The sequence below is a fragment of the Syngnathus scovelli genome, chromosome 1 (genome assembly GCF_024217435.2).
Source record: "Syngnathus scovelli strain Florida chromosome 1, RoL_Ssco_1.2, whole genome shotgun sequence".
Taxonomy (NCBI): domain Eukaryota; kingdom Metazoa; phylum Chordata; class Actinopteri; order Syngnathiformes; family Syngnathidae; genus Syngnathus; species Syngnathus scovelli.
The window spans coordinates 15,657,501-15,675,743 of record NC_090847.1 but is presented as its reverse complement, the minus strand read 5'-3'; the positions used below and the strand labels follow the sequence as shown (position 1 = coordinate 15,675,743).

General features: G+C 42.9%; 1 protein-coding gene across 2 annotated transcripts in view; it reads right to left on the bottom strand.

Moving 5' to 3' along the window:
• Positions 1-18,243, bottom strand: part of ppargc1b (peroxisome proliferator-activated receptor gamma, coactivator 1 beta) — a 54,954-nt gene that overhangs the window by 6,334 nt on the left and 30,377 nt on the right. The window contains exons 2-8 of one of the 2 annotated variants that reach the window (XM_049759372.2): positions 9,532-9,717; positions 8,687-8,893; positions 6,195-6,308; positions 3,321-4,281; positions 2,441-2,489; positions 1,198-1,256; positions 558-1,110 (exon numbers count right to left, since the gene is read on the bottom strand). In XM_049759372.2, the coding sequence (XP_049615329.1) occupies positions 558-1,110; positions 1,198-1,256; positions 2,441-2,489; positions 3,321-4,281; positions 6,195-6,308; positions 8,687-8,893; positions 9,532-9,717 (2,129 nt within the window). The remainder of the gene's footprint in view (positions 1-557; positions 1,111-1,197; positions 1,257-2,440; positions 2,490-3,320; positions 4,282-6,194; positions 6,309-8,686; positions 8,894-9,531; positions 9,718-18,243) is intronic. The other variant, XM_049759380.2, reaches the window with a different exon arrangement.

Here is an 18,243-nt window from a genome sequence, read left to right as displayed (position 1 = left end):
AAAAAAGAAGACAAAAAAGGTGAAACAACAGCGGGAGGGAAAAGAGAACAGGTGCATTACTTTGACAGTGCTTTCACTGTATACCATTTGATAAGAAGGCAAAACCGTTTTACCAGGTAAAAGTTCACGTACGGCGTTGTGCGCAACGGTATGCTGCACAATGTTCAGTCATCCATGGCCTTTTAGTTTTCTCACTGTCCACACATGGAATTGGCCATCAAAGCTTAGCTTTGCTGTAGGCACGCAGCTCAGCGGGGGCATGTCAAATCTACTTATTCATATCTGTAGTAATACAGTAATGAGTAATAATGGTGTCAAGAGTATCTTAGCACAATGGTTGATATATCATTGGAAAGCTGAGATCATTCTCTTTTTGATTAAGCTAAAACCTTATTTCTGAAATATGGGTCACTGTAGCTGATTTTGCTATGCCAGCTCACATACAATTAATTCGATAGCTCCTCTGGCCAGTTATTCGAGATGACCACCACCTTGCAAAGTAGAACACACGGCGACTAGAAATAAATCAAAAAGTCGACCTCTCTTAGGGTGTTTACCTGGAGTTTCCCTTGTTGGCGGTGGAGTCAGGACAAAGGTGGAGGGTCGGTGAGGGCGAGCGGGACACGGCAGAGCACTCTTCCTCTGAGGCAGGGGGTGTGGTGGCCACTGACTGGCAGTCAGACGGGGGTTGTGATGATGTCATTGGCTCGCCGACATTGGATTGGGTGCCATTTTCCGGCGCTGCATCGCTGAGTTGGTGTTCTCCAACCCCCTGCGGTACGGTGCTCAGCATGGCAACGCTGCGCTTGCGGGATTCTCCGAGGCTCAGCACACAATAGTCATGGTCGCCAAAGCCACGGCAGGCGTCGTCGTCTCCGGCCTGACCCATGCGCCGCAGCTGGGCATACAGCTCTGTCTGCTCCGGTAGCTTACGCTGATGTGTGCGGCTCAGCCAGGATGCTCGGAGGCCACCGACAACGCTGGCGGAGGAGTGGACAGATGAGTGGACAGACGCGTCACTGTTTCTTTCGCCATCCTTTCTGGCCTCGGTTGGCTTGAAGAGGTCGTCCTCCACCGGCTTGTGAGGCGGTGTAGTGGGAGGCGTCAGACCTGGAGATTTAAATAAGGTCAGTGAAGGACTCACACAGGGTCTTCAGAGAATGGCTTGCGAGAATACTTTAAATACTCAAAGTTTACCTGCAGTTCCACACAGATCCACGCCGAGCGTCTGCTCAAAAGTCTTGCTGCTGAACTCTCTTCAGTCAGAGAAAACACAAAAGAGAATCACATAAGATTTCATCAATACGCCTCCTCTCTTATCAGAGCTGCCACATGCAGGCCTGTCCTCGCCGCCATTCTTCTCTCTCATCTATTTTCTTTTTTTTTTTTTAATTCCTTTATTTTTGGGCGCCACAATCACACCGACCACGGGAATAAAAAAACGGCCAGCTCTTTGAAAAGACAGATTAATGTGAAGAATGGACCCATGCCAGGGAAAGCGCTCAGTATGGCGGCCGGAGCGAGTTGGAGACGCTCCAGGAATGCCGGTGGGAGGTTAATGTGGAAAAGCGAGGGCAGAGAGGATGCGCCCGTCTGGGCTCAGCTTACAGTCAGAATCATTAAGCATCTTGGAATACAATCTGTTTTGGATTAGAATGCATCAATATTAGACTGCTGGGATGAGAAATGACAACTTGGCAAAGTCGTGCGTATTAAACGGGGTGCACGATTGCCATTACGCACATCATCAAATAATCATAGATGTAGAGTACCTCCACTAGGATCTCAAACAGACACCTATACGTCCTCAAGAAACGTATACGGTACAGAGACCTTATAAAATGACTTAGACTTCTTTCAAGGACTCCTTAAGGAACCTCCTTTAAAGACCTCCTTGGAAGGTTTTTCTTCAAGGACCTGTACAGATATCCCCTTCATTGATTCCTACAAGACCTATTTCAGGGACTACAAAGACCTTCTTCAAGGACTCGTACAATGAGTTAAAGTACTTCTCTAGTCTGCATTCAAGGTTTCCTACAGGGACTTCCTTCAAGAACTATGAACCCAAGAGCTCCTACAGGTACATCCTTCAAGGATCCCTAGAGACCTCATAGAGTCCTTCTTCAAGGTCCCTTACAGGAGCCTCCCTCAAGGCCATGTATAGAAACCAAGGCCTCCTACAGGGACCTCCTTCAAGGCCTTGTACATGGAGCAAGGATTCCTGCACAGGCCTCATTCACAGTCTCCTACAGACAGCCTGAGTAAAACGGATGTAAGTGTGCTGTTAAGTAAACTGCTCATGTATCTGCTCTCACTTCTGATGACAGGCTGCCCGCTTGTGGCTACAAACAAAGAATCCTAAAGACGTGGGCTCCTTCACAGCATGGACAATGTTGCAGCCGGTCAGCATGAGTGTGATAAAGCCAAGAGAAATTCTCACCCTGTGGACTTGCTGGTGTTGAGAGGCAGACACAGGCAGGCTCGCTTCTCTGTCCATACACACACACAAAGAACAATTTGAGCAATAAAGGACTGGAACATGTGGGCAACATTGACTAGCGCTGTCCTCTTTACACAACTGACTCACATCACAATGTTACAACATTCATCAAGTCAAGTCACATTTGACAAACCTGTCCACACAACATGTCAACTTTATATTAAAGTCAACTATACTATTCATCCTACTGTTATTGCGCCTTTCCCCCAAATGACCTTCTTTGGGCTACTGATTGGCTAATTTGGTATGGAATGGTCAAACAGTGTTGCCCCCTGGGAGGGTGCATCAGGTTATTTCTTAGGCCATGCATCCTCTGGTTCACCCCTATCTTTGGCCAATCAATTTAAAAAAATAGACACTATTTAGATTATTGCTATGTAGATTTTACCCGATAAAACATATTTTTCCATTCTATTAAAATCACGAACCGGTCCAAAATTCAAACAGAGTTGGCACATCTCAATTTCCGCCACCGCAAATTCCCCAACCCTGTTTAGTGAATGACTATGACTCTTTGAGAATCGAGAAAAGTGTTATATAAACCTAATGCATTATCATTATTCGTATTTATTTTTATTTTTTTTATTAATATAACAAATTAAGCAACATAACTTGTGCCATATCCCTGTCAGCTTTACTCAAGTGAAAAACTAAATCAGTGTAACTACAACCAGTTTAATTGATAGCTACTTATGTCACGGGAGGGTCTTTTCCCAAGCCATTGACGTAACAAGCCAATCCAACAACCCTATTCTTGACACCACAAAGCTTGCTACCAACCCCCAAAAAATCTTAACTAAGCCCGTGGACATGTTCTCACCGTTGTGGCAGCAGGTTTTGGTCATCTCTGTTGTATCACCTTGCATTCCTGCCTCTGTCGTTGTCCCTCCTCCCGCTTGAGTTGGCGAGAGCTTGCCTCCCGCCTGCCCGTTATCCCGTTCCTCCCTCCAGTCACCCTCCCTCGTCTGCCCGGGCCGCAGCCTCTTGGCAAAGCGGCTGGGAAAGGAAGCCAGACGCCTGGAGCGGCGAACTGAGAACGAGCCACTGTCTTCCACAGGGCTTTGCAGCGCCTCACAGGGGTGGTTTCTCCTTGCGGGCAAGGAAGGGTCCTTACAAAGATCTGGTTTAGTGGTGACAGTGCCAGGTGGTCGGTTGGAAGGCGGGGATCCTGGTCCTGCTTGAGTGTACGGTGGACAGTGCAATCCATAAGGCTTGCTCACATCAAAGGAGCTACTCTGCTGCAGGAGATCACGGAGAAGGGAGTTGGTTTTCAACTGCCTCCGCCTCGCGAAGGGAAGTCTCCGGGGCTCACACCCTGGCCCACTGCTCGCCGAGGGAGCCACCAGGACCAGCCGGCTGGGAGAGTTTGTTACTGACGGGCGGGCGGCATCGGGTCGAGCTCGAGGCCTGGGCGGGTCCTTACGGTCCAGACCCTGCTGCTTGCGCACAGGCATGCAGTATGTGTGCATGTAGGTGATAAGATCCACTACAGAGTGGAGTTCTTTTTCCGAGGTGAATTGAGGCTTGACAGGCTCGGCAGGGGCCTTGATTTGCCTTGCCTCTACCTCACTACCAGAAGACTCTTCTTCCTCATCATCATCCTCCTCTGATTCACTGTCCTCATCGTCTTCATCCTCCTCCTCTTCCTCTTCATCCTCCGGATCTGCAGTTGGGGGCTCCTTGGCGTCCCGCCGGGATATGGTGAGATGGCGATGGAGCTCGGTGCACAGGCGGCCCGCCGGACGCACAGCGCGTGGCTTCCGCACCTGAGAAGCATCCATCTGAGAGGGTGGAGACAAGCTCATTGATTAACCGCACAAATATTAAGATCCTTTCACACAGTTTATCCAATTACCGCATCGCATCCGTTTTTCAGACATTAAGCAATGAACCAATACAGTGCTTCCCACACACAGACAATTAGAGTAGCGATTACCGCACGTAGGTTTTTCATGATATTTTTTTCAATTTAGCGCTTTCTTTGAGATTTCTTTGAAAAGTAAAGTGCCTTTCAAATTAAATGTATCTTCAAGTGCATTTAAGTACATTTGTGACTAAATTTAGCATAAACAAGTTCATTATTTCGGAACATCATCATTTTTTTATATTTTTGGATGGATGGATGGATGGATGGATGGATGGATGGATGGATGGATGGATGGATGGATGGATGGATGGATGGATGGATGGATGGATGGATGGATGGATGGATGGATGGATGGATGGATGGATGGATGGATGGATGGATGGATGGATGGATGGATGGATGGATGGATGGATGGATGGATGGATGGATGGATGGATGGATGGATGGATGGATGGATGGATGGATGGATGGATGGATGGATGGATGGATGATTACCCATGAGGATTTTATGATGGAAAAACAGGTATCTTGGCTCAGCAATGGTTAATTTCCAGCGGATCTAACCAATAGCCACATCGCTGGTCGTAGTCTCAAACTGGTCTGGGTAGAGTTTAGTCAGTATGGTTCTAGTGTTGCTGTTATCTGGTACTTTTTCTTGACACATACTAGTGTAATTCTGTTTTGGATGGATACGTTTGTAAATCCAGTTTTAATAAGATTTGGCTAATATACTGATACTGCTCAAGGTTGTAGTGTTGAAGTAGTCTGGTAATAGTCTGATAATACCCTGTAAGCTAAGACTCTCGAAATGTACTGACATGGTTCTAACAAAGTTAATTAGTGGTCCCTGGTTTACCCCATTCCCTTTTACACAGCCACCCCAAATTGGACAAGCAGTTCCACAATCATCGAGTACAGACTAGTTGCACATATATTCCCCTCGTGCCATATTTGTTGATGAGCGATGGCCTCTCTCTTTGCATCACACTCACTTCTAAAATGAGACGTCAGTGGTGTTGTTTGTTGTTCCTGATGACTGAAGAGTGGAATTGAAAAGTGAATAAAGACATCAGTCACATGTTCAGCTTGGCTGTGTTTTGAATTTAAAGAGACTCTTTCAGTATATATGCCATTATTTCTTGTCATGATGCATGAAAAAAAGAAATTGTATTGCAATCTGTCTCCCAGCCTGGTTCTAACTGGTCCTAGTCTGGCACTTGTCTTGTACTCGTCTGGTACTACACTGGTCCTTGTTTGGTTCCTCCTCATTTCTCAAATACGACTAGTCTTGAACTACCTGTTGTATAATTCTAATCTGATGACAGTCTGGGATGCTTCTGCGACTGGTTTTATTCTGCTCTAGTCTGTTATTAGTCTGTTATTAATGAGGTCCTAAATTAGCATTAGTCTGATCTAGTTTTCTACTATCCTGGTACTAGTGTGTTACTAATCCAAGTACTAATCCTAGTTTTCTACTAGTCTGGTACTAGTGTATTACTAACCTGAACTAGGTTGCTCAATTCTGATACTGCCCTAGAGCTAATGTGATATTTATCTTTTTCTAATTTGATTCTAGACTGGTACTAGTCTGGATCTAATCTGGTAGAATGGTGATACTAGTCTGGTTCTACCCTGGTACTAGTCTGGTCCAGGTTTGTTACTAATCTTGTTGTACTCTGGTAGTAGCTGGGCTTCATCTGTCCCAGTTTAGCACTGGTATGTTTGAACTCCTTTGCTAACTTATTTGCTAATTTACTCATTTTTAATTAGTTCAGCATTAGTCTAGGTGTACTGTGACCTTGGTTTGTCATAATATATCTTCCTCACCTTAACTGGAGGCCGGACCGTCCGTGAGTTTAATCCTCTGTTTCTATAGCGATGCCCATGGACGCTATCTTTGCCCACAGGCACATTGGGCGGAGTGAGCAGCAAGATCTTCAGCTGGTAACACAAGATGAGGAAGAAACTATTAAATTATTATTAATTCGTTACATCGTGGAGCTACCAGTGTGTCTAGTGAAACATAGTCGTCATATCAGCATCATCATTGTCACCATCAGCAGTCTTTATAACAGACCTATCAGATTATATCAGATTGGAGAGGAAATACTGCGATTATGTCTGGACTCTGGAGTGTGGTATGCTGGCTCTAGTCTGATGTTAATTTGATTATACTCTGATTGACAGCTATCAAATGACAGCCATGTAAAGCATGTCACTGGTGTGATTATGGTTCTAGTCCGGGAGTGGTCTGGTACTGGTCTGTCTGATATTAATTTGGTATAATCTATGAATGTGGTACAGATTTGGTCACTGCATGGCACTAGTTTGGGTTCAGATATCGCTTAGCCTGATTCTATTTGGGTAAAATCTAATTTTAACTACGCCAAGTGATTTCTGTTCTTGTCATCTCCTGAAGTTTATGCATTGAAGGAATGTTTTTTTTTTTCCAAACATTACAACATTGCATGAATTCAAGCACCCGTTATTTTGACTTCTAAGCATTTTCTCTTTTTATTTTTCCTGAATATAACTGATTAACCTGCTTGCCTTCCTTGTCATTTGGATGATTTACTTCTCAATGTCACCCAAGGGCAGGCCAGGGGTGCACTTGTTATTATGTCAAAACACAAAGACATCATTGTCATGAGACTCATTGTTTAGGGGCTAAACAATGCCACCGCTGCATTTAGCGCCCTGCTTGGACACTTGATGTGTGTATCTGTGTGTGTGTGTGTGTGTGTATGTGTGTGTGTGCGTGTGTGTGTGTGTGTGTGCGTGTGCGTGCGTGTGTGTGTGAGTGTAGCTACTATGCTAAGCTACATCTTGTATTCTGAGACTCGACCAAATGGAAAATCATCAACTTTAACACAATTTACGCAGCATTTCATAAACCTTTTAAGCCAAGTAATCTTTCAACACCATGACAGAATTGGCACATCCCACCCTTGGAGCCACAACGGTTCGAACGGCACTAACCCTTGCACAAAAAAAAAGAGTGTACAGCAAAAAAAATAACTTTCCCAAAACTTTTCAACACCCAGAGAGAGTTGGTACAGCCCTATTCTTGGAAGCACTACCCCAACTCCACCGACTAAAAAAATCTAAACATAACCCATTTAGTGTATATCAACAGCGACTTTAATTTAAGATCAGACATTTCCAAGCTTCTTAATGCATATATCCCTTCAAAAATGAGACAGAATTGGCGCATCCCCATCCTCAACACCAAAACCTTCCCAACTCGCCAAAACAGATCAAAAGCAAGTCAGTACTGCTTGTCCCCACGGGGGTGCTGGAGCCTATCCCAGCAGTCATCGGGCAGTGGAGACAATAACAGGACATAATATGATAACCTTTCCCAAACTAGACATGCACGCACATGAATAAAATTGGTACACCCCAACCATGAGAACCAAAATCTCCCTGACTTGCCAAAAAGTATAAAAAGATAGTCCAGTTGGCAAATACCTCCACTGATACAACATCAGAAAACTGTTTTTTTCCAATATTTTTAAGCCACATGATTGTTCAAAAACATAATAGTTTATCACGCCTCATGCTACTCACCCCAATGAATCAAAGGTACATTTTACACTGTAGCCTTTCCAAAACTTTTTGACTCTTTCACTACTCCATTAGAGTTGGTGCACCCATTAAATTAGCAAGTCTTAATTAAAATTCTAGAGATTGATAGAACACCAACTAGCAAACGGGCCATGCAAACGGAGAGGCCGTGAGACTGAGTGAATATTTATGCTTCAGCCAACTGGAACAAAAGCATCTTTGTAGTCTAGATCCAGCACACAAACACACACAGACACAAAAAAGGTTCTTTGAGCCTCAGTGAATGATGAGTTAGTCCTTCTTTCAGAACACGTTGGCATTGTAGCGGGAGTCTATCATCGTTACAGATATTTAGCATGAAAAGTGTTTCTCAGGTTCAAACCAAGACAAACAAAGTTACAGTAGATTCCTGGAAGTTTTTGTACTTTGGGAATAACAGGGGGCGCAACCGGGAGAGGGAGGGGTGGTCTACTAAGGCATCCCACAATGACGTGTGAAAAGTGAAAGAGGGGGGCGCACGCTGGTGGAAAACAAACTACTAGAGAGCGCTTGGACATCACACAGAGATGTGGATTCTAGTATGGTACTAATGCAGACAAGTATAACCAAGTATACCTGTGCGAATAATTCAATGAACATCTGTGGGTTCAGGTAGCCAAATTCAGGTACTCATTTGTAAATAAAGTTAGTATGTGATTTATTTTCCTTATTTAGTAAGGAAAGAGAGAAAGAAAAACAGGAAATGGCCTTACCAGAGAAGGGTCCTCTGTGTCCTGCGAGCATTTGATGTGTTTTGCGCCAACAGAAAGATGATGAAGATGGTCGTGGTCATCTTCGTCCTGTTCGGGCTCGTCCTCCCCCAGAGCGGGGAAGACAGAGAGGCCGCCCACCTCTGCGTCTACCATGCCGTCGAGGCTGTCTGTCAGAGCGGCCAGCAGCGCCGCGTTTTCCTCTTCAATCTGAAGTGCACCAGAAAACACTTTGACCTTTCTGTTAACCTTGCATCACGAGCATGTGAACAATCATTGATCCCCATTGTATAAAAATCTGGCAACCTTGTTCAGCGTGGCTGAATGTACAAAATACACTTAAGACCTTCGGCTGTAAAATGTATAGTTTAAAGACCACTTTGTATTGCAAGTGGCATTTTAGGGGATTCTGGCCATTGTAACGGTTGGACAAAGGGAATTCACACGATTGCCACAATCTTTTTAGCAGGTATGTAGAGATAGCTTGAGATGTAAATTAAATTTGTTGTGTAACCATCCCTGTAACAAAAAAAAAAAAATCCTCTTTCCCCATTGAAAGGCCATTTGCTACAGGCTGTGTTTGGGTTTTTAAAATTAGGAAAGAAGCATTCACATTTTAAAAATATAGTAATAATAACCTAGTTAAACGGAATTGAAATAATTTAAATAATTGAACTGTTGGTTTAATGCTGCAACTCAGTATGATGCTGTAAAAGTCATTTTTAGGAGAGGATGAAGAATGTATGCCTGAATATATTAACTGTCTCCATGCGTTTCTTCACCCTTGGTGTTCAAATCGTGATCCCTTGAAACTCTGGTTTGTAAACGAGGACAATATGGATGCTCACCTCAAAAAGCTCGTCGGGTGTGCTGTATCGGATGGAGGCTGGCGACGCATCCGCTGCCTGATCACTGCACCACTGCAGTTCGCTGAGGCAGTTGACACTGTCAAAGTCGCTGGTGTCCAGCTGCGAGAGGTCAATGTCGGCAAAGTCGGTGTCCAGGCGGTCTGAGCACACCTCCTCCTCCCCATACTGCAGATGTGAAAAAGAAGAGAAGGTGTGGTCAGGGTAATTCACTGTGAAAATTTAGACGCAGAGAAGCAAAGGCACGTAATCAGATAACTGGATTATCGGCACCAGTGTCCATCCACAAATCCCCACTTCCAAGTTGGTATGTTTTGTTTAGAACAGCAATAGAAAATGAATATAAAAAAATACTCCTTTGAACGACCTTGAAGCTGGTAAATTTGAGGTTTGACTCTAAACCCCATTTCATTTAGCTATTTTTCACACAAACCAGCCACCCGGATAAAACCTGCAAAAAGCCTGGGGAAATGTCGGTTTTGAAGGACCTTAGCACAAAAACCTGAGAATAAGCTAGGTGTGACTGCAGAAAATTACCATGGGTGACCTTTGACTTCAAACCCTCCATTTCGGGTCAGATGCATTTCCAAAAAATGTGAGCGCATTCCCTTTGATGGCAACACGGAAGGCACCATATTTTGAAAGTGATCAAATCCAACTATATAACAGCCTTTTGTCTTGAGACTGTGAAAATTGTACAAAACTGAAGACCCTTCATTTATCCGCCTTTGCCTTTAACACAGCCATCACAGGATAATAACAGAGTGACAAGAATCAATGTTATCTACCGTTGCAGCAGGAGTGATTTTCCAGACAGGACTCTAACAGCCTCGTGGTGCACAGTCAGGCACACACACAGACTGAGCCACGTCATTGTGAAAATGTGAAAAAAGGAAGCAAAGTGTGTGACACAGTGGGAGGAAATGAGCATGCTCCACTGGAGACATTGAATAACACTGAAAATGGGAATTAAGTGACAATTGAATAACAAGTAATAGAGTCTCCATGTTGTGAAACACTGTCTACGTTGTAGACTGTCTCTACAGTAGTGATAGACTGACATGATTTTATAACGATTATTAGTGGTTAAGGAGGTCAATAACAGCTATTTTAAAGCCAGTGAAAAAGGAAAATCATTCATTTTAAATAACACATACCCAATTCATTTCGATGCCAAAATGTTCATTAAACAGCAGCTTTTCAGATTCCCATGTTCTTTCTTTCTTTCTTTCTTTCTTTCTTTCTTTCTTTCTTTCTTTCTTCTTTTTCGCAAACAAATGACATCTTTATTTTAAAATTAAAAGTGCAAAAGTTCCAAAAACAAAAAGTGCAGGGAGTTCTTTTTGTTGTTGTTTTTTTCTTTGTTTTGTTTTTGCAAAACAAACCAAAGTTGGGTTAATTTGACTGGGTCAGTTCACTTTTTAACCCAGCAGTTTTAAGGTTGTATTGTATTGTCTACTGCTACTTCTGAACATGTCTACTGCTACTGATATATGCGGTTGAACTTGCTCCTTTGAAAGACACTTAAAAGCCATCACAAACCTGATTTTAGCATATGTGGTTAACTATACAATGGCTCAGGACCCAAATATTGCAAAAGTTACTGGGTGATGTTGCTAACCTCATAGAGGCTTTCCACAATAATGCAGTTTATGTTACCTGCATTGCTAAAGTTGGAACAAAGTGTGTAAGTGCAGTGACATTCTTGGAGGCAAAATTATTTGCATGTGTGTACAAGATGTCGTGGTCGTGGGCTGCCACTTTTTGGCGTTTCCGCATTCGTTTGAAACCCATTTTTCTTCTGATGTTTTTACAGTGTCAAACGTCTGGGTTTGCTTCTCTTCTGGATGTGTGCTATGTTATGAAAAAACGGATGCGCTGAAGAAAAAACAAGGGTTGAATCAGTGAAAAAAAATCATACCGAAAAGTTTACTTGTATTTCTGATCAAAAAGAAATTGTAAAACTTTATTGACGAGAGCACCTGTACATGATATATTGACTGTATGTACGAAATGCACCCCTGTTGAAAAGTAGCTCAGTGTAGCAGACTGCAATGACACCGCTAACCTTTAAAAAAAAATGATAATGTCACTGATGTGGGCAATTCATGCCATATACTGTATCAGAAAGAATATTGCATTACTCTTCTAATGAACATTTCATTCATGACTCTAATGAAAAAATATGAAATAGTGGCAAGTAATATTAACGTCTGATCTGTTATCTACTTCCAGTCACTCACCATGACTCATTTAGCATGTATTAATTCACAAAGGCGCTTTATCTTCTCAAAATCTACAAAAGGCACTAGTTTTACACCAATGTGAATTTGGAAAAGATTAACGGCTCTCGTTCATCAGATTCATTAATCTCCCTACCCCTCATTAGTGTGTTTATTTGGCTTTCAAATGGTGATTATGGATAAGCATATGCTCATTGTAACAGCCATGTCTTTGAAATTTAGCATTTGCTTTGTGTATATTTATTCGAGTCGACACATGATATCACCATGTTTTGCCACATTATTATTTACCATTATAATTACATAATAAAGTGAGATGATCTAATGGGAATTTAGCCAATCACTTTGGCTGGCGCCAGCCATTTTAGGAGCCTGACTTGCCATATAATTTGAAACTCCCAAAAATGGAAAATTTGGCCCCCATTTCCCCAAGCCATAAGAACGTTGGGAGGCATGTCTATCAGGAGTAGACCCACAAAAATGTTTTCTTTAAAAGACACTGGAAACCGACCAGCTTGGTTTGAAGCAACAATTTTATAGTTTCCATCCCTATCCGTCTTTCAAAGACATACCTGTTAGAAGGCACATCAAAAATGTCTTTACCTATTTTACCTGCATTACCACAGTAAAAGAATGAGCAGGGCGGTCGTGACTCACTACTGTCGAACAGAGGAAAAAAGGCATGGTGAAGGAGCAGACGCCCTCCATTAGACCCACCCACTGTTTCATCTCCCTCCAGTTTCTCATGCAGGTGTGTGCTTGCGAATGTCTCTGACACTATCTTAGCATGCTGATCACATCCACAGTAACTCACGTGCGCCTTCAGCTTGCTGGCTAGGCGCATCCTTCTTCTCTTTCATCTCATGAAGCACGCTTCCTGGTACTAAAGTGGAGTGCAGTCCTCTGCCAAGGCCCCACAATCTGATTAGGATTGGCCCCAAAATGTAATTGGTCCGTCTTCCACGCAAAAATTTGTATGGGGAGGAATTATTGAGGGTTTTTCTTTTTTTTGAAATGTTCTATCCAGTTAACGCAAGCAAACTCCTTGGCATTTGACTTGATGTCAGTGTTAATCACCAGTCTTTCCAAAACCTCAATATGCATATGAATTGATATCAAAGTTGCACATCAGATACTACAGTGGGCAGCTCCTCACAAGCTATTTCTGCTACAGCATTTGCATATCAATCTTTGGGCCCTGTTTTTGAATACAGACGCCCAGTGCTTAGCGTATATAAACGGCCCCATCTTCATTTTTGTGCTGGGGCTGGAGTTTCCCAGGTTTGAGAATGTGGCAGACCACGTTGCACCTTGCTGCGCGTTTGGAGCTGGAGAACCTCTGGCACACCTGACAATTTGGTGAGAGCGTAAAACCGGCCACATCTTCATTTTTGTGCAGGGGCAAGTCTAGTTTAGCAGGTGTGTGAATTTGGTACACAGCCCTACACCTCGAAAAGCATTGCAGCGTATTCTACTACATAGCTGTCAATTTGCTGACTCAAAGTGGACTGAATTTTAGACAAGTTAAAAGCAGGTCTAAGTTGAGGCGCAGATGGTGTAATGCGAATTGGATGGATTTGACCAAGACGCAGGCAGACAGATTATGAGCTGCTTGGAAATATGCGGTGGATGTCATCGTATTTCATTCATTAATATGACAACAACATAGGACAATCTCTTGAAATCATTGTAGGGATAAATTAATTGAATAATTATTGAGCTAGTCTGGACATAAAAATAGGGCCTTTGATGTCAAAGCTACATGTAGGTCACTACAAACGCAAAACAATCCAAAGCGTCCGTGAATTTCTCCCGGAAGTGCACTCTCTCACGCGACCAAAGCGGGGTCAGTCAAAGTTCATCCTGTGATTATTCTGGCACTCCCAAGTGCCTGCGGCCAGAGTTTGAACACGTCCGAGAAAGAGACACTAAAATTTAAAACAATAAAAAATTTTCTTATTCATTGGCTAACGTCCGCAAAGACAATGGCAGGCGTTTAAAGAATTTGTCAGTGTGTCATTGGCTCCCAATATGAAGGTTTAACTGGGCCATTAGGAGGGGGAAAAAAAAGTCAGATTAAGCAAACGATCCCAGGCATGAAATTATATGGGAGACTACTGATACCTTTGATGTTATTGAGAGGGAATACTTCCAGGGAAATTTTGAGTTCAGAAAGAGTTCAGCGGGTTTCTAAATGGACTATTAAATACGCATGTATATTCACAGGAATACGTGCCATGCTCGGGCCAACTGCCATCTAGTAGAGTTGCTCTGATGCATACTCAAGTTTCGTACACTTCCTACTCCCAATAGCAATAAACATCCATCCATCCATCCATCCATCCATCCATCCATCCATCCATCCATCCATCCATCCATCCATCCATCCATCCATCCATCCATCCATCCATCCATCCATCCATCCATCCATCCATCCATCCATCCATCCATCCATCCATCCATCCATCCATCCATCCATCCATCCATCCATCCATCCATCCATCCATCCATCCATCCTTGATAAATAAAAATATCCTTACTGATCATTTGTTATGGTCATTCGCTTCACCAGTTATTCATGTCAGCAGCCACTTCACGCGGTATTAATAAATAGAATGAGCACAAATGATACAGTTTCCAAAAATTGTTCACAGCATTTTCAGTGACTGATACACAGTGGTGCATTGAGATATGAGCATAATTTGTTCCTGGACTATGCTCGTGAGTTCATAACATTCATATCTCAAATCATCTTTCCATACTGAAATGAAGCATGAACTACTTATGTCTTAAATATATAGAATGTAAAGAATTAAAAAGGTTTTGCCACATTTTGGCTTCAATTCAATGGACAATGTACTGGTGCTTTTGGTGTTCGCACCATGACTGTCTGGGCGCTGTAGATGACTGACATGCAGACAATCATGGGTTGTCAGTGAGCTGCAGGATAATTGGTCATCCGACGGCAACACCCGTGCAATGAGTTAGCTCATTTATGATGTTTTGCATTTTTGTTAGAATTGAGGTAAGCTGAAACTACTCTACCATTCAAAACTTTGGGGTCACTTAGAAATGTCCTTATTTTTAAAATAAATTGGGGTTTTTTCAATGAGGATAACATTAAACTAATCAGGAATACACTAGACATTGTTAATGTGGTAAATGACTATTCTCACTGCACACGTCTGGTTTTCAATGCAAATCTTCATTGGTGTATAAAGCCCCATTTCCAGCAACCATCGCTCCAGTGGTCCATTGTGTTTGCTAATTGTGCTAGAAGGCTAATGGATGATTAGAAAACCCTTGAAAACCCTTGTGCAGCTATGTTAATTTTCATGAAAAACACTAAATTGACCCCAAACATTTGAACGGTGTGGTTGTTTTAAATAATGTGTAACTCCAAGTTGGAGACATTAAATAACTTTAAGCCTCTTTCTTGATGAATTTTCGATTATTTGCCACACTGCTGTTGTGAAATGTGGTCACTTGAGGTGAGTTGTGGCAAGAGGCAGGTTACAAGCTGGACTGGTCGCCAGCCAGGGCACACCTATGGGCGATTTTGATCCACCATGCTGCTAGAAATAAACCACAGAGTAAAAAATATTGTCTGCACTTAAAAAAGCTTGTGACATTCATAGCTGCTGTATATTATTAGTCAAAATCATCTTGACTTCCATGTGTGGTCAAGCTCTGCTCACGGCAACAGTGGAAGAGTGAAGAGCCAGAGTGAGGCTGCCAGGACGACGGTGCATGAAAGCCAAGTTATTTATAGTGCTCCCTGCCTGCAGCAGGAGCGCTAACCGTGCTAAAAGAAGCGCGTCGGCGTGGAAAAGCCGACTGGCCCCTCTGCAATGGCCCACGCCGCTAAATTTAAACACCTTCTTCACCAGGGAGCGTTCACCTTTGACAAAGACCAGATGACTATTCTCGAAGGTTTAATTTAGATGCTAAGATAACAAGCTAAAAATATGGCATCATACATTTAAGCTAACTCTTAATATGATCATTTACTCAGGACAATAGGGCTTAATTTGTTATTTTTAGGTAGGTCAGCTGTTTGTGTCCATATGTAGATGAGCCTAGTCAAAAGTTGCACATCTGTCACTACAGTGGACAGCTATTCCAAATTTCGGATATGCATCAATCTTGATTTCATTGAGCATCAATCACTAGGGTGGATGCTGGTGTGTCATCACGTAAACTGATACCCACAAGTAAATCATACTGTATATTTGTGTGTGTGTGTGTGTGTGTGTGGGGGGGGGGGGGGGGGGGATGCTTAAACCAAACAAATCCAGTATAAAAAAACTGGAAGGTAATGGACATATGTCATGTGACCTTCAGTGCTCTGTCCGTTAATAAGAGTCTTTATTGATCCACACATGGAGGAAATCCAATACATGCAGTGGTGCAGTGTTATATGAGTTGAAACGTCTCTCTCTCTCTCTCGCTCGCTCGCTCTTTCTCGCACTCACTCACACACACACACGCACACACACACACGCAAGCACGTGCGCGCAAAGGCATACACACATAAACTTCAAACACACACACACAGTAGAAAGCTCAACCCAAGGTCAGGCAGGCGTAGGAGAAGGCCATGCAGGCACTATTTCTTGCTCCTTCTCACACTCTTTTGTCACATAGATGAGGCAAGGCGACGTCGGCAAAATATTCAGCGGCTCAGAAGTACTAATCCCGGGTTAAAAGTTGACATGTGCTGGTTTTGCAATGTAGAAAGTTGCAATTCACTCTGTCATTGCCTTTCATGAAGTTCCTTTCTTGACAATTATAACCCTCACCCAGTCATCTGTTTTTTCAAAAAAAAAATCTAGTCACATTATCTGTAATTTGTACTCTCTTGTTAGTATCAGGAGAAATAAAGCAAACATCAGAAGTAAATTGTCACTGTCAATGTTGTTTTTTTTCTTTGAATATAAACTGAGATTTGATTTTTTGCGTGGAAAAAAAAGCTATTTTAAAGTCCTATCTACCAGCCCCAGTTTTATAGTATACTAACTCGTTTACTATGCCTCCATGTTTGATGGTTAATTAAGGTAAAATGGCACATAGGAGTGCTTTTGTTACAGCAGGAATAAAAGTAAGTGCTCAGTGGAGTACATTCTCCACACATACTTGTTGTATAGAGCACAGTTATAGTGTGTCAGGCAGTGTGAAGGTGAAGCGTTGAGGAATGGTGATGAGGAGGCAACTTCACTGTAATTACCTCACACCCTTGCGGCACATGAAGATGGCCCAATCACCTCCCACCCACACCAACCCCCGCCGACCAACCGTCCCATCCCGTCCTTTCTTACTTTCTTGGAGGTCACTTTGACAGGAAGTGGTTTAGCCTGACATCCAAGCACTATCGATTATTAGGGCTGCACTTGGACACAAAAGCAGCACGCACAAACACACACAAATGCACATCAACGCACGGAACATCAAGCACAGATCACACACAGACACAAACACACACACTGGACAGCTAATCATTAGTAGACAAGTTAGAATTAGACATTATTTACTGGAAGTGAGATAATACGGTAATAAGATTCAGGCATCCACTGGAGCCTTTGTATTTGACAAAACAGCATCTATTGACGGTGAGGCAAGACACAAGCATCTATTGAAAGAATAGAATTACCATACTACAAGACTGGACGTAAGGCATTTAAATCCGACAAGACAGTATCTTTTGTACATTAGGCCTTTACTTTCATATCAAACCAGTTCTACTAGAAATGAGACTTTTGCAAGTATAATACTACAAGGTGGTAGCATCGACTAGAGGTGAGGCTTTTACATACTACAAGACAGAATCTATAGAAGTGAGGCATTTCCATACCACAAGTGAGCAGCTACTGGAGTGAGGTCTATTCGTAGTACAATATTGATAAAGGCCCCCCTCCAAGAAATGCTACATCATGCAGTATTAGAAAAAGAAATGCCTCACCTGTCATAGATTCTAGTCTTTGCATATGTCTCATGAGTTACTCTGCTGATCCCTTTGAGTTTGTTCATTTCCGCCATGTTTTTCCCTTACAGAAATAAATGTAACCGTTTGTTTGTCATGTTACCACCACCTTACGTAATTTTTTTTTGCATATTTCCATTTGACTTATTAGAGGTGGCGCGCAAAAGGCAAGAGAATAATCCATAACTTTTTGGTGGAGGTTAAGGCCTTGTTTTTTAGTGATTGACAGGTTGCCGTGTGGCTCAATCATCATGGATCATCCTTCCTCACAGGCGTCACCGAACCCGTCGCGCTGCAACACTCTTATTCCTGAGCCCTGAATCGGCTTTTCCCTCCCGCCAACCCATCGCCACGCCATCTCTGCGGATCTGTCACTTAGGATTGGTCCACCCCTCGTTCCAGTCTTCTCGAGCTGTCACGTGCCGGACAAAAGTCATCCTGTCCAAATTCCACCGTCGCTGAAGGAAAATC